General features: G+C 47.7%; 1 protein-coding gene and 1 long non-coding RNA gene across 4 annotated transcripts in view; one reads left to right on the plus strand and one right to left on the minus strand.

Annotated features, from left to right (window-relative positions):
- Positions 1-1910: 1910 nt before the first annotated feature.
- Positions 1911-15925, minus strand: part of ADCY9 (adenylate cyclase 9) — a 153244-nt gene continuing 139229 nt past the window's right edge. For all 3 annotated transcript variants that reach the window (XM_063655086.1, XM_054455750.2, XM_063655085.1), the window contains exons 10-11: positions 13930-13971; positions 1911-6218 (exon numbers count right to left, since the gene is read on the minus strand). In XM_063655086.1, the coding sequence (XP_063511156.1) occupies positions 5027-6218; positions 13930-13971 (1234 nt within the window). In that variant the 3' untranslated portion in view covers positions 1911-5026. The remainder of the gene's footprint in view (positions 6219-13929; positions 13972-15925) is intronic.
- On the plus strand, positions 10781-15133 carry LOC134738593 (uncharacterized). Its single transcript, XR_010124458.1, has 3 exons — positions 10781-11366; positions 12932-13026; positions 13757-15133. It is a non-coding gene; the product is annotated as an uncharacterized LOC134738593 (long non-coding RNA).

Raw genomic sequence — 15925 nt, forward strand, 5'->3', positions numbered from 1 at the left:
ACACTTTCAGGCCCAGCAGGGATACGAGAATTCCCCAAGCTTAAATTACTCTAATATTCAGTAACAACTCTTTAGAGTCATGCTATTTAAAAAAACAATTTTTACAAAGGAACTGTATAAAAATAGACACTTGGGAAGGTTTTAAATGTACATGTCCATTGCGTGCAAGCGTGTACTTTTTCTTAATCGCTTCCTCTTGGCTTTCTCCAGTTAGTTTCACTTTCCCAGTATGTGGGATCTATTCCAGGTGGCCACAGCGATAGATTCCCACAGTGGGGAAAAGCAACCAGGTGAACAAGATTTCAGATGAAAGAGAAACCGCAAATGATCAGTTCTGGGGCTGATTGCAAAAATTAGAGGCTGCCTTTCTTGGCTGTTTGAGAAATCCTCTAAGTCCCTGGGTGCCCTTTCTAGTAGAAAGACCTACGTTCTGGCTGGGCACGGTGGCTCACGCCTGTAATCGCAGCACTTTGGGAGGCTGAGGAGGACGGATCACTTGAACCCAGGAGTTCGAGACCAGCCTGGCCAACATGACAAGACCCCGTCTCTGCAAAAAAATACAAAAATTAGTTGGGCACGGTGTTGCGCACCTGTAGTCCCAGCTACTCAGGAGGCTGAGGTGGGAGGATCACCTGAGCCAGGGCAGGTCGGGGCTGCAGTGAGCCCTGATGGTCACTGCACTCCAGCCTGGGTGACAAAATGAGACCCTGTCTCCAAAAAAAAACCAAACAAAACCTCCGTTCTTACAAGACCCTCAAGGCAGCAAGGATGGTTATTCCCTAAGCTGGAAAGGTGGCCAGGGAGGCCTGCAGTGACGACTCGGGAGGAGAGTGACCTCATCAAATAGCATCCTCATTGACCCCGAGCTCCAGCAGAGAATCACCTGGAGGCGGCACCCCCGCAAGTCCATGAGTAACCACCAGAAGCCGTGAATTCAGCTCCCTTTGCGGAGTCTACAAAAGAATCTTTGTGCCCTAAAGTTGGTCATAAATACTTAACTCACCAGGCCGGGCACAGTGGCTCACGCCAGTAATCCCAGCACTTTGGGAGGCTGAGGCGCACGGATCACTTGAGGCCAGGAGTTCGAGACCAGCCTGGCCAACATGGTGAAACCCAGTCTCTACTAAAAATACAAAAATTACCCGGGTGTGGTGGTGTATGCCTGTAATCCCAGCTGCTAGGGAGGCTGAGGCACGAGAATTGCTTGAACCCAGGAGGCAGAGGTTGCAGTGAGCTGAGATCGCACCACTGCACTCCAGCCTGGGTGACAGAGTGAGACTCTGTCTAAGTAAATAAAAATTAAAAAAAAATAACTCATCAGGAAAACCCCTACAGGGGAAGAGGCTCTAACCCCTGGAAGATCCATAGTTTGGCCTCAGATTCAGGAGTGTGGTGAACTCCCAAGAAATGTAAAAAATGGCATGTGTGTTTTTCTGGGAAGAGGCTCTATGACTTTAAACAGATTCTGAAGTGGCTTTGTGACTTCCTCAAAACACCTGGGACCCCAGTGATCTGTGTACCTGCAATCACTCTTTCCTTTTCAGAAAACCTACTTTTTTTTTCCCTCAATTCCTTAAGATGTTGCAGAAAACTATTTAGAAGGCCTGATAGGGAAAATCTCACAAGCAAAACTTGTCCTGCAACCTTACTTTTATTGTTTAAAAAATTCTGTGTAAAAATAAATACTTTTCAACTCAAGTTAACTGGAGCAAATAGATCCAATTAAAAAAATAACATATACACAAACAGGGTTTTTTACTTGCCCTGTTTCTGAAGTCATGATGTGAAGGAAAGGCAAACCCACCCAGGTGAGCCACAGATCACAGAAAACACGAGACGTCCAAGGAAGACGGCCCTCCTCTCTGAAGCAGTGCTCATCTTTTCAATAAGAAAATACCAGGCATCATATATTTAAATTTTAGTATATTTTAATGTCCATTTCTTCAGTGAATGCATTTTGAAATTATTAGAATTAACAATTTAAAAAGAGCAGGTCAAAGGAAATATGTAAAATGCAAACAGTAGGTTCTTGCTAATTCAATTTCAGATTCTAGGCATGATGTGATTTTCCAAACAACCAATTAAAAAAAAACAAACTCCTTACCTCGAAAATCTAGAAATTCAAATGCAGACGTGTCTTTGGAAACTACAAATGATTATAGCCCATGTGACAGGAAGCACGCGGCCTTCGGCTCTCTGGATCGTGTGCAAATGTGCAGGGGGAGCCCCCGCGGGTGACGTCAGTGTGGATGAAGTCACGGGTGTGGCAGAGCCTGCGGGGCTCTCAAGCTATTCGAGGGTTTTGTAACTGATGCTCTACATTTGTTTGCATTGGATAAAATTGTGTGTGCTTGTTTACCATATATATATATATATATATATATATGGATATATAATTCGATCTGAGCTGGGACTGAGAAGAAAATAGCAATTGCAACTCAAAGCAACTATTTACACACATTCAATGCTGAAGTATTGCTTCCTGCCCTAAGTTCCTAAGAGGTATTGCCACCCTGAAGCACGACCCATGCCGTCAGCAGCCCTCGTGCCAGCTGCTTAGAAACTCGTGTCTCCAGCACGATGTGCTCGCTGCCAACAGACAGAGATGCACGGCGTTTCCGCTGCAGAGATTCTGCAGTTCTGCACTGAGGTATGCGTCGGAGCAGGGGACGGGGAGGACCCGAGGGGCTTCGTGGCCCAGAGAGAACGTCTGCACTGGCTGTTTAGGAAGGCTCAGGGTGTTTGAAAGACAACGTTAAGCTCTGGGTGAGTCTGCATGGGGCTAAATCAGACTCCACTTTGCAGCTCCTTGGTTTCCCGGGGTGAGGAATCCCAAACACCTTTGTGGTTGGGGAAGGAAACAGGCTTGATGGGGAAGAAGTGCGTGTGGAGAACTTTGCGGAGCATGTTCTGAGCGAGACAGCAAGGACGTGAGCAAACACCCAGCCCCTCAAAGGTACACAGCCTGGAGGGGAAAAGGGAGGGGAGGACATTCAAATACACACCTTAATACTGATGCAGAAAGAGCTTCATGTGACCACAATCCTCACGAACAAGGAAAGCATCAGGTAGTGTTTTTTAAGGAAAAAAAATATCTGTGGTGTTTTATAATACATTCTTTAGAAGCAAGAGGTATTGTCACAACCACCCTTTCTTCGGTATTGGAAGACCAGCAAACTGACAGTCACACCTGACGGGAAACCTTACAGCTAATGGGGGGAGGTGCCCTGGACCCCCAGGACGCCGGGATCCCGGCTTTGGCTGTCCTGCTGGGTGGCCATCCCGGGCACCACCCCTGGAGAGGTGGCGGGTCAGAATCGTGATGTCTTCATGCCGGGGAGGGCAATCTGTATGTCTTTGGGGAGGAGGAGTGATGATGGGGACTGATGCGGTGTGAGAACGAGACAGTGAGATTTGACAGCGGAAAGCAAAACGCACAGGGACATGGGGCAAGACTGACAAGGAGTGCGCCCCGGGCCTCATCGGCGTCACCGGGGTCCCCTGAAAGAGTGGCTACGACTCCGACCGGACAACTCGGGCGAGTTCACTTCCACATAAACTTCAGACTCAATGTGGCAAAACATAATCAGACAGGACCAGCAGCTGAGTGCCCAGAGGGAGCTCCCCTGGGTCTCCCGCGCCACCCTTGGGATTCCGCACCCCACAAACCCCGTGTTTGCATCCAGATGCCTCTGTCCCTAGATACGGTGTGAGAACTCCATCTCAGAGCTGGAATTCGCTCCCCGGATTAAATCCTGCCACAGATAGGCCCTGTGCCATCTGAGAGCGGGAGGGAGCCAAGAAGCTTCTTGAATTTGTGGAAGCCAAGATGGCACTGGTGCTGCTGGCCCAGACCCCCGTGGTTCTGAGCTGGACCCTGGCAGGGAGGAGCCCCCGCGGGTGGCAGGGGCAGCTGGTGGGCTTCTTCTATTCCCCTAGCCTCAGAATCGCACTGGCCATACTTTGGGGTCCCACTCAGACCCCTTTTGGGGTGGGGAGGTTGAGGGCGGCCCCAGGTGGCCAAAACACAAAAGAGACATCTGGTTACCTTCCTGGGAACTGCCCTCCCCTGTGGCTACGTCCCCCCACCCTGAGGACCCAGCACCCCTCCCGGGAGCGCACATGCTTCAGGGTAAATAAATAAATAAATAAATGCAACCTCGGATGTTTATTTGGTGGTTCCCTCTCTGATGAGTCAGCTTCCAGGACCAACGCCTCCACTCCCGACGGGAAGACCCCTGGGTGGAGGGTCAGGGGTGAGAGGCAGCTCTGAGACCCCCGAGGCCTGGGCACACGGGCGTCGTGCCCGGCTGGCATTTGCCATCTTGGCCTGCATGCTTGTGGGGGAGCCCCTAAACCCGCTCAGTGCAGGGAGCACGGCTTGCCCACAGCCCACGGGGCCCGGTGCTCGGGAAAGTGCAGGTGGGCAATGGGGGGTGGCGGAGCTGTCGTGATGCGCCACCTTCGCACTCCCTCTTGGTAGATTACTGGCACTTTATATCAGATTCATGAATGCAAGTGTGTGCGCGCATGTGTGCTTACATAGAGAGGTTGGGTCGCAGGGGAACACTGTGACATAGACAGAAACAAAATAAACTCAAAAACAGGGTATTAGCCAGAGAACCGAAAATAGTGTCTCATGGGACGTGGGAAAAAGCAATAAAAATGAGATCTTAACCACAGCTTTTGTTCTAAAAGTCAAATAATACCCAAAGCCATGATCTCCACTGGCGGCCTCTGTCCCGAGACTCGAGGCTGAGGCCAGCCCTGAAGGCACTTGTTCTCCACCACGTGCTGAACGGATGACCCAGAGGCAGCAGGGTTTCCAGGGAAGGGAGCGAAAGGAAAGAAATGGATGAAAATGAACCCTGAATAACTGTGATCCACACAGAAGTTAGGGCTGAAATGACCACATAACACCACGTCCAGGGAGGGCAACTGTGGCGCTTGGAAAGCACAACAGCCAAATACAAATATTATTGTGTTTCGACAAACAGAGCACCTCGGGCAGCGGGTGGGCGCCGCCTCACACACTCTTTGAAACGTTGAGCTTGGTGAGTTCGTTGGCTTCTTCTATTCCTGTTTCGTCACAGTCGTCTTTCTCTATGGCTTTGCCAAATCGGCCCCTTTCTTCGGCTTTGACGGGCTCCTTCCAGGGTCTCTTGGGGGACAGGTGGGCGTCCTTGGCCTGCGTACTGCTGTCAGAACCCAGAGATATCTTGTCCACATACTGGACAGAAGGCACCAGGTTGGCAATCTCGTCTGTGGGAGACCGTCCGATGCTGCCGTCCACCTGGACACGGATGTCTGGGGAGATGGACAGCTGGTGCTGTGGGATGACCCCGTGGTCCGTGCACTTTGGGTACAGGTAGGTCTTCATCTGGCCTTTCCCCTTGACATTCACGGTCCCTCTGTAGTCGAAGTCATAGCCCATCTTGCTCAAGACGCGGTAGCTCTCTTCACTCACCTGGATGCGGCACTCCACGCCGGTGGTGTCCATCCTGCTGGCGATGTTGACGGTGTCTCCCCAGATGTCGTACAGCAGCTTGGTGGTGCCGATGACCCCGGCCGTGAGGGGTCCATGGTTGAAGCCAACGCGGAGCTTGAAGTTGAACCACAGCATGTTGTTGTTGAAGTCGTCCACCACGCGCATCATCTCCTTGGCGAACTCGAACAGGATCTGCAGGTGCTCCTGTGGGTGGCTGCCGTCCTGGGCCTGCGCGGTGTTCAGCCCTGACGCTGCCATGTACGTGGCTCCGATGGTCTTGATCTTCTCGATGCTGCTGTAGTCCGGCTTGCTTAGGAGCTCGTCAAAGTCCCCGATGAGCTCATTGAGGACCCGGTAGCACTCCTTGCCGCCCTCGTAGTTCTCCTCGTAGAACTCGCTGAAGTTGACGATGCTGGCGAAGATCACCCCTCCGCTGTCGTGGTTCTTGGAGTAGGTCTGGGACACCTTCAGCTGCTCAGCCACGTGGTAGGGGATGATGTTCCTCAGCAGCCAGTCTGCCTGGTCCCGCATGCTCTGGATCTTGGTGCGGTGAAGATCCGCTTCCACGTCTCCGTGGTAGTGGAGGCGGTAGCTGACTTCAAATTCGCGATTCAGGAACCAGACCAACAAGAGCAGGAGAAAGAAGACGAGAACCACCTCCTGGCCGATGAGGCTGGCCGGCGGCCGGAGGTCACGCGGCACCGAGCTATTGCACGGGTTCCTCCCGGAACTGGAGAGCAAAGACACGGGAAAGGGAGAGGTTACTGCTCGGTGCTTCCAAGTTCAGAACAGCCCTGCTAGCTACGCAAAGCTTTGTTGAGTCCAAGCCTTCAACAACCTGAAGCTGTCAAGCTGCCCACTTCTGGTTTGGGCTGCCTGAAGGTGTGGAGGGAGATAAAGACTAACTTTTGAACTGATTTATTTTATTTTGTTAAATAGAGGTGGGGTCTCACTGTGTTGCCCAGGCTGGTCTTGCACTCCTGGGCTCAAGCAATTTTCCTGCCTTGGCCTCCCGAAGTGCTGGAATTACAGGCATGAGCTGCTGTGCCCAGCCTTGTAACTAACATCTTTAGTAAGTGCTTGGTAATTGTTTTTCTTTTTTTTTTTTTTTAAGAAGTCTTTAGCTTCTTTTAAATATCTTTTCTTTTCTCTCTCTCCTTTGTTTTTTTTAGAGACATGGTCTCTGTTGTCCAGGCTGGAGTGCAATGGCACAATCATGGCTCACTGCAGCCTTAAACTCCTGGGCTCAAACGATCCTCCTGCCTCAGCTTCCTAAGTAGCTGGGATTACAGGCATGTACCACCACACCTGGCTAATTAAAAAAACTTTTTTTGAAGAGACAGGGTCTTGCTTGTTGCCAAGGCTGGTCTTAAACTCATAACTTCAAGCCATCCTCCCACATTGGCCTTCCAAAGGGCTGGGATTACAGGCTTCAACTGTGCCTGGCCCAACTGCTTTTTTTTTTTTTTTTTTTTTTTTTTTTAAAGATTGAGTCTTGCTCTGTTGCCCAGACTGGAGTGCAGTGGTGCGATCTTGGCTCCCTGCAACCTCTGCTTCCTGAGTTCAAGCGATCCTCCTGCCTCAGCCTCCCAAACAGCTGGGACTATAGGTGTGTGCCACCACGCCTGGCTAATTTTTGTATTTTTAGCAGAGACGGGGTTTCATCATGTTGGCCAGGCTGGTCTCAAACTCCTGACCTCAAAGTGATCTGCCTGCCTTAAAGTGCTGGGATTACAGGTGTGAGCCACTGCACCCGGCTTTTTGCTGAATGAACATTTTTAAAGTAAGTTGCTGACATGACACTCGGCTCTAAATATTTCAGTATGTATCTCCTAAGAATAAGGATATTTCCCTATGTAACTACAATATCATCATCATACCCAAGAAATTTAACATTCTCTGATATATTAGGTTCTTAGATTTCTTTTTTTTTTGAGACGGAGTTTTGCTCTTGTTGCCGGTGAGATCTTGGCTCACTACAACCTCCGCCTCCCGGGTTCAAGTCATTCTCCTGCCTCAGCCTCCCCAGTAGCTGGGATCACAGGCATTTGCCACCACACCCAGCTAATTTTGTATTTTTAGTAGAGACAGGGTTTCTCCATGTTGGTCAGGCTGGTCTCAAACTCCCGACCTCAGGTGATCCACCCACCTCAGCTTCCCAAAGTGCTGGGATTACAGGTGTGAGCCACCGCGCCTGGCCTTGGTTCTTAGATTTCTAATCCAATAAACTTGTCATTTTACAAATAGCTTTTATGAGTTCTATACTCTCTACCTGTATAAAAAAGTTTGACAAGACGCCATCTCCCCTGATTCTGGGTTAGTTCTTTTTGCCGAAATCACTCAGGACAATGCTAACATCTTCAGCAGTGCTGTTACTTTCTCACGGCTGTGCAGTGTTCCAGCACTCGGAAATTCTGTAATTTAACCAGATTCCTCCTGATGGAACTGGGCCCGAGTCTGTCTTTTCCTACCACAAACAGTGTCACAGGGAATATTCCTCTACCCCTATCTTTGTGCGTATGGAAGTGCTGAGTCATTTTAAATATTGCACATTTAGAATTTCCTTAGAAATTTCCAAATTGCCCTTCTAAACAAGGCTGAACCAGTTTCTGCTTTTTTTTTTTTTTTTTTTGAGAAGGAGTCTCGCTTTGTTGCCCAGGTTAAAGTGCAGTGGCATGATCTTGCCTCACCACAAATTCCGCCTCCTGGGTTCAAGCAATTCTCCTGCTTCAGCCTTCCGTGTAGCTCGGACTAAAGGTGCACGACACCATGCCCAGATTATTTTTGTATTTTTAGTAGAGACAGGCTGGTCTCAAACTCCTGACCTCATGATCCACCCGCCTCGGCCTCCCAAAGTGCTGGGATTACAGGCGTGAGCCACCGCGCCCAGCCTCTGTGCTCCCTTTGATAACTGAGCCTGCTTTCAGCGGGGCTGTCTCCAGTTCAGTGGCACTGATGGAGACAGCCATGGTCAGGGGGCTGCAGACAAGTGGTGAGTAGCACAACTGCTTTTTTTCTTTTTTTTTTTTTTGAGACAGAGTCTCACTCTGTCGCCCAGGCTGGCATGCAGTGGTGTGATCTCAGCTCACTGCAACCTCCACCTCCTGGGTTCAACGATTCTTGCGGCCCAGCCTCCTGAGTAGTGTGCCCCACCACGCCCAGCTAATTTTTGTGTTTTTTTTTTTTGGTAGAAATGGGGTTTCACCATGTTGGCTGGGCTGGTCTCAAACTCCTGAACTAAAGTCATCTGCCCGCCTCGGCCTCCCAAAGTGCTGGGATTATAGGCGTGAGCCACCGCGCCTGGCTGAGTAGCACAATTTCTTAGTTTGGAAAAAAAAAAATATATATATATATATTCCAAACAAACTTTAAGAAATATATATATATATATTTTTTTTTTTAGAGAGACAGGGTCTTTCTCTGTCACCCAAGCTGGACTGCAGTGGTGCGATCCTAGCTCACTGCAGCTTCGACCTCCCAGACTAAAGTGATCCTCCCGCCTCAGTCTCCAGATTAGCTGGGACTACAGGCACACACCATCACACCTGGCTAATTTTTTAAACTTTTTGTAGAGATGAGGTCTCACTATGTTGCCCAGGCTGGTCTCAAACTCCTGGGTTCAAACAGTTCTGCTTCTGCCTCCCCAATGTGCTGGAATACATTTTTTCCGATTTAAAAATACTACACACTCATTATAGAAAATGTAGAAAAAAATAGAAAAAAAAGATTCGTCCATCATTCTGCCATCCAGAGGCAATCACTATTAACATTTGTTGACCTGCCTTCTTGTCTTTTTCTTTTTTACAACACCGTGACTGTTCTGTTCATGTAAATGTTGTACCCTGATGCATTCCTCCCGTGCACAGCGTAGGCCAGTTGATTTGATGCAATAATGGGCTTGATCACTATATACTTATATATGCGATTGGCGGATCCACAGTTTAGACAGCTCCATCACACTGGAAAGCTCAATTCTTTTTCTTTTAGAGACAAGGTCTCACCATCTTGCCCAGGCTGGTCTTGAACTCCTGAGCTCAACCAATCTGCCTGCCTCAGCCTCCCCAAGTGCTGGGATTACAGGGATGAGCCACCATGCCTGGCCAAAACTCAATTCTTCTTTTTTCTTTCTTGCTCTGTTGCCCTGGCTGGAGTGCAGTGGCGCGACCTTGGCTCACTGCAACCTCCGCTTCCAGGTTCAAGTGATTCTCTTGCCTCAGCCTCCCGAGTAGCTGGGACTACAGGTGTGCATCACCATGCCTGGCTAATTTTTGCATTTTTTAGTAGAGACAGGGTTTCACCATGTTGGCCAGGTTGGTCCCGAACTCCTGACCTCAGGTGCTCCACCCGCCTTGGCCTCCCAAAGTGCTGGGATTACAGGCACGAGCCACCATGCCCGGCCAAAAGCTCAATTCTTTAATCAAAGTGTCTAATAAGTTTTACTAACTGTGTCTTGGGATATTAAAAAAACAAGGAGCTCGACCTGTGTGGCCATCACGGCCCTCTGTGAAGCACAACCGCAAAAGCCCTGGCCGTGGGTGGAACAGAACCCCTGGGCCCCATCCTGGCTGGACCACGGGGGAGTTTCAGAATCTTGGGGAAGCCATGCCATCTTTCTGGGTCTCAGTTTCCTCACACGTAAGCTGTGAAGATGGACTGGAGCATGGCTACCTCCCTTCCAGCCTAAGGTTCTGTGCAGGAAAGGCCTGAGGCTGCCATCCTTGGAAAGACCTGCCTGCAAAGGTGGTGGCTGGCACCAGGGAGCTGGGATTTGGGGAGGGTTCCTGCCATTCTTTGATAAGAGTGGCTCACGCTGCCTACGCTGCATAAATAAGGAGGTTTATGCTGAGTACCCGCTTTCCTGCTGGAAGTCTGGAATTTAGGCACGTGCTAGGCAGAGGCGGCCGACCTGAACAGCCCCTAATACAAGCCTGGACACCGAGACTTTAATGAGCTTCCCTGGTAGACAGCATGTTACAAGTGTTGTCACCACTCACTGCTGGAGGAATTAAGCCCATCCCGTGTGACTCCACCAGGAGAGGACTCTTGGAAGCTGGTGCTGGCTTCCTCCAAATGTCAACTCACACACCCTTCCCTTTGCTGATTCTGCCTTATGTCTTTTCACTGTAATCACAGCCACGAGAGCGCGGATGGCAGAGTCCTGAGTCCACCTGGGGCTGGTCTTGGGAGCCCTGATACGGGCTCTGTGACTCAATGCCTATGACCAGGAACCAAGAGTCCTACGTGGGAAGACACCCTGTGCTTCACTGACTCACTTTGTGAACTGCTATTGAAACAGATGACATTACATATCCTGCATCTCAAGTACCAAAAAAATAACCATTTGTTATGACAATGACTCAAACATATTTCTGTCCAGCTCCTTGAGCCCTCTGGTTGATTGTAAATAGCGCAGGAAGAGAATGTGGACTGGCGGAAGGTTTTGTGAGCCCAGCTCGTTGGGTTAGGAGTTGACCTTTCTTTTGGTTTCTCAAAGTGGTGACACCAAGAACAGTCCCCTTTGGGAGCAGGTGTCACCAAGGTCTAACATCCCCATTACGTGCAGGGGGTGTTTCCAGTCTCTGTGATAGAAACGGGAGACTGTATCTGGGCTTCTCAATTGGTTATCGCTTGTGCAGCTCGCTCTAATCTGCGGGAGCCGGAGCCAGCAGCACAGCTGACTCTGGAGATGGGCGCAGGCCAGGCCCTTCCAGGCAGAGGAGGGACAGCAGCACATGGGCTAGTGCCAGAGGGAGAGGGAGGCAGAGCACAGCGTTTGCTTTCCACCTTTGCTTCCAAGGAAGAAAAGCCATCATACACAGCATGTGCACTGAGAAACCAAGGGGGCTGCCTCGCAACAGAAGGCATCTGCAACAAACAGGTACGAGGAAAGCTTCCCAACTAGAACGCGTGTTTCCGATTCTAATACCAAAGGAACAAAGGAGCTGATCCTATTCCTAAATTCAAATAGCAAAGATCCATTTCAAAAAGAAGAATTTCTTTTTCTTTTTTTTTTTTTAAGACAGAGTCTTGCTCTGTCCCCCAGACTGGAGTGCAGTGGTGTGATCTCGGCTCACTGCAACCTCTGCCTCCTGGGTTCTAGCGATTCTCCTGCCTCAGCCTCCCGAGTAGCTGGGATTACAGGTGCCCGTCACCACGTCCAGCTAATTTTTGTATTTTTAGTAGAGATGGGGTTTCACAAACATGTTGGTCAGGCTGGTCTTGAACTCCTTACCTCAGGTGATCCACCTGCCTCAGCCTCCCAAAGTGTTGGGATTACAGGCGTGAGCCACCACACCCGGCTCAAAAAGAGGCATTTCATGTGACTAAATGCAGGAGTTAATTTATAAGTCATAAATGGAAGTTAGAGTAAAATACAGTGTAATCCGTTATCATGGAGAAGAGCGATTGAAAAACCGAAAAAAATAGAAGGCAAACAACACTTGCAGTCCTAACCAGCCAAATGTGGCTTTGGTTAACACTCTGTTATATTTCAGTGCCATTTAAAATCTACCCCTAGGGAGGTGGTCAGGTCGGGGGAGAGAGGGTCAGCAGCAGTGGGGTTGGGGGGCTTCTGGGGTGCTGGTAATACTCTACTTCTTGGTGTGGGTTATAGTTAAATGGGTGTGTTCTCTGGTGAAAATGCACTGAGCTGTCCTTTTATGATCAGGTACTCTTCTGTGCATACTGACATATACATCAATAAAAGGTTTAAAAAAGATGCTAGGTGCTTTACTTTTAAGTACTACAGCTGTAATCATCACTCATTCATTATATCCTAAGTATTAAATCTCGTACAAATTTTTACTACATATAAATACCTAGTTGTACCTATAGTACATATATAGTTTCACCTAGTAAATGAAAATCTTAAATGTTTTCCATATTTACTGCATTTTAACAGTTGTAATATTTGAGTAAATGTATAATCAATTTATTTATTATTGACAACTACAGTTGCTAATGAATCTTTTTTTTTTTTTTTTTTGAGACACAGTCTCACTCTGTTGCCCACGCTGGAGTGCAGTGGCCGATCTTGGCTCACTGCAACCTCCGCATCCCGGGTTCAAGCAATTCTCATGCCTCAGCCTCCCAAGTGGCTAGGATTACAGGTGCCCCACCACCACCCCAGCTAATTTTTGTATTTTTAGTAGAGACGGGGTTTTGCCATGTTGGCCAGGCTGGTCTTGAACTCCTGACCTCAGGTGATCCACTTGCCTTGGCCTCCCAAAGTGCTGGAATTACAGGCGTGAGCCAACGTGCCTGGCCTTTTTTTTTTTTTTTTGAGACAGAGTCTTGCTGTGACAACCAGGCTGGCGTGCAAGGACACCATCACAGCTCAATGCAGCCTCGAATTCCTGGCCTCAAGCCCACCTTAGCCTCCCGAGTAGCTGGGACTACAGGTGCATACCACCACACCTGGCTAATTTTTACAATTTTTTGCAGAAACAGGATTTCGCTATATTGCCCAGGCTGGTTTAGAACTCCAGGCCTCAAGTAATCTTCCTGCCTTGGCCTCCCGAAGTGCTGGGATTACAGGCGTGAGTCACCGTGCCCGGACATTTTCTGTGTGCTTTGATTTTCTCTCCCTTCCTCTCAAATCTGTCCATCTTTTCGTTGTGGTTCTATTTATTATTTGTAAGCCTGGAAAGTTGTCTCAGTTTTAGAGGCTTGAAAACTATTGAATTTTACTTTTTCTAGATTTTATATAGTTTAATTTTTATTTCCGACTCTTTGATTTATTTATAATTTATTCTGATGTTTATAGTAAAGCAAGGGTCAAACATTTAGTATTTTGGATTTCAAGTCAGTTATTTTATTATTTTTTGAGACAGAGTCTCGCTCTGTCACCCAGGCTGGAGTGCAGTGGCACGATCTTGGCTCACTGCAAGCTCCGCCTCCCAGGTTCACACCATTCTCCTGCCTCGGCCTCCTGAGTAGCTGGGACTACAGGTGCCTGCCACCATGACCAGCTAATTTTTTTTTTTTTTTGTATTTTTAGTAGAGACAGAGTTTCACCGTGTTAGCCAGGATGGTCTCGATCTCCTGACCTCATGATCCGCCTGCCTCAGCCTCCCAAAGTGCTGGGATTACAGGCGTGAGCCACCGCACCTGGCCGGTTTCAAGTCAGTTATTTTAAAATATTTTACAAAATAACTTTTTTCTTTGATTTGCGAGATTTCCTTTGTTGCATGCGAAAGTCTTACATAAAATTACAATGACTTTAATGTCTTATTAAAATAATAAAACTAATTTTATTTTTCCCATTAGACATTATAACTATGATACAGTTCAACAAGGAGATATTTTCTACTTTCTATTATAAGAATGCACATATCGTTCATTTTATTCAAAAGCCCACTGTTTTCAGGAAGCTTCGAAATGGGCGGGGTAATATAGTCACTCTCGTTTATTCAGACAGAGGCGCAATATTAAAAGCTTACCTGAAATTCTGTACTGTGTCAAGGGGTGAAGTTAATACAGAACTGAAATTAAAATGCAAAAAAGTATTATTATAAAGAGCAAAGAAAGCATTCTACAAGGCAACCTGAGAAGAGCTTGAACAAACTATGTTAGACGTGGTTGTACATCGACATAAAGCCACCTGCTCCCACCTCTTTCTTCAAGTCTGTGTCTCACAATGCTGGGGGCAGTTCCCTTGGTAAAGCTGAGTTTATGTCTTATTTACCATCCCACATCCTCTCTATCCTGCTGAGGCTTAGCAACCGTGATGGGATTAGGGGCTCTGAGGCCTCAAGTGGATGGAGGAGTTTTGGGCCGAGTGGAACTTCAACCATCATCCCTACCCCAGATCTGCTATTTGAACTCTGGGCACAAAGGTGGCGGAGGGGTCCCCCATCACTGTGGCTCTCCAACTCCAGGTGGAAAAGCCCCGCAGCCATGACTAAAGGCCACGGTGAACGCCCAATGAGGGACCTGTGATGGATTTAAAAGGTAAAAAGCAGTTTTCTGGATTTCATACTCTCGAGAAAGAGCTCATCATGACCATCGTTCTAGATGGCCATACCTTCAGAAAAATCCAAGTCTGCTTTATTTTGCTTAACCTATTCATTAAAGTTTCCTTTCAAGTACTGAATGACAGTCCTATTTTAAATTCCCTTTTTGATCTTAATTTGCAGGGAATTTAAATGTCTTTCGTATTGTGATTCTTTTCTTAAGTAAACTGAGGACGGATGCTCACGCTGACCATGGCTGGACTGTTGCTTTGGTAATAACCAAAGACACCCCGTGCCTACTCTGTCTGAAACTGACAATATTGCGGCAAATGGAATCATTTTGTGCTTTTGGATGTATTCAAGCAGAGGTCCTTGGCAACAGTAATGCCACTCCAAGGGGGCATTTTGGAAATGCCAGGGGTCCCTCTGGTTCTCTTAATAACTCAGAGATCCAGAATGTTAGATCTCCTGCAAGGACAAGGAAGATATGTCCCATGTGACTTTAAAAAATACTCTGCGCACCTAAATCCTCTGTAATTGTAAACAGGCGGTTCTCCAATACACAAACAGTGAAACATTTTTATAAGCAGTTATAGGAAAAGCCCAATATTTGGGAGAAGTTTATTACATGAATGGAAGCTTAATGGGTTTAAGATATCATGAAATATTTGAATAAATTGTTCACTGCTTACATTCTGCTATACAAGGTATTACTGTATTTCCAACGACATATTTAGTTGAAAAGGCTTAAAATATCCTTTGAGACTTATTTTTTATTTTTATTTTTGGAGACTGAGTCTTGCTCTGTCACCCAGGCTGGAGTGCAATGGCGCGATCTCGGTTCACTGCAACCTCTGCCTCCCGGGGTCAACCAATTCTCCTGCCTCAGCTTACTGAGTAGCTGGGACTACAGGTGCACACCGCCATGCCTGGCTAATTTTTTGTATTTTTAGTAGAGACAGGGTTTCACCATGTTGCCCAGGCTGTCTTGAACTCCTGAGCTCAGACAATCCACCCGCTTCAGCCTCCCGAAAGTGCTAGGATTACAGGCGTGAGCACCAAGCCCGGCTGGGACTTATTTTTAACAAATCAAGAATTATTCAATTAGTGCAACACATGAAACATAGGGATCTTACTGGATGTCACTAATGGCAAATATTTTAAATATAGCACCTATCACTGCCATCCTATATGTTTTTACATTTTTTGTAGTACAATGATGAGAACTGGGCTTGCCCCCAGAGGTCTACCGGCCTACCTGACTCCTGTTTCTGTGTCTGCGCCATCTCATTCCTCAGCACCTACCAGTGATATGGTTTTGAAGGCCAACGTCCTCCTTGGTATAGAGAGGATTTCAAAATAAAAGACCTATGCTCAGTGACTGGTCATTAATCCTATGTCTCATGACATCATATAGGGAACTGTTTTGACCTATTTATTATTTTTTGTTTTTGAGATGGAATCTCACTCTTGTCGCCCAGGC

Source organism: Pongo pygmaeus, chromosome 18 (genome assembly GCF_028885625.2).
Source record: "Pongo pygmaeus isolate AG05252 chromosome 18, NHGRI_mPonPyg2-v2.0_pri, whole genome shotgun sequence".
Lineage (NCBI taxonomy): Eukaryota > Metazoa > Chordata > Mammalia > Primates > Hominidae > Pongo > Pongo pygmaeus.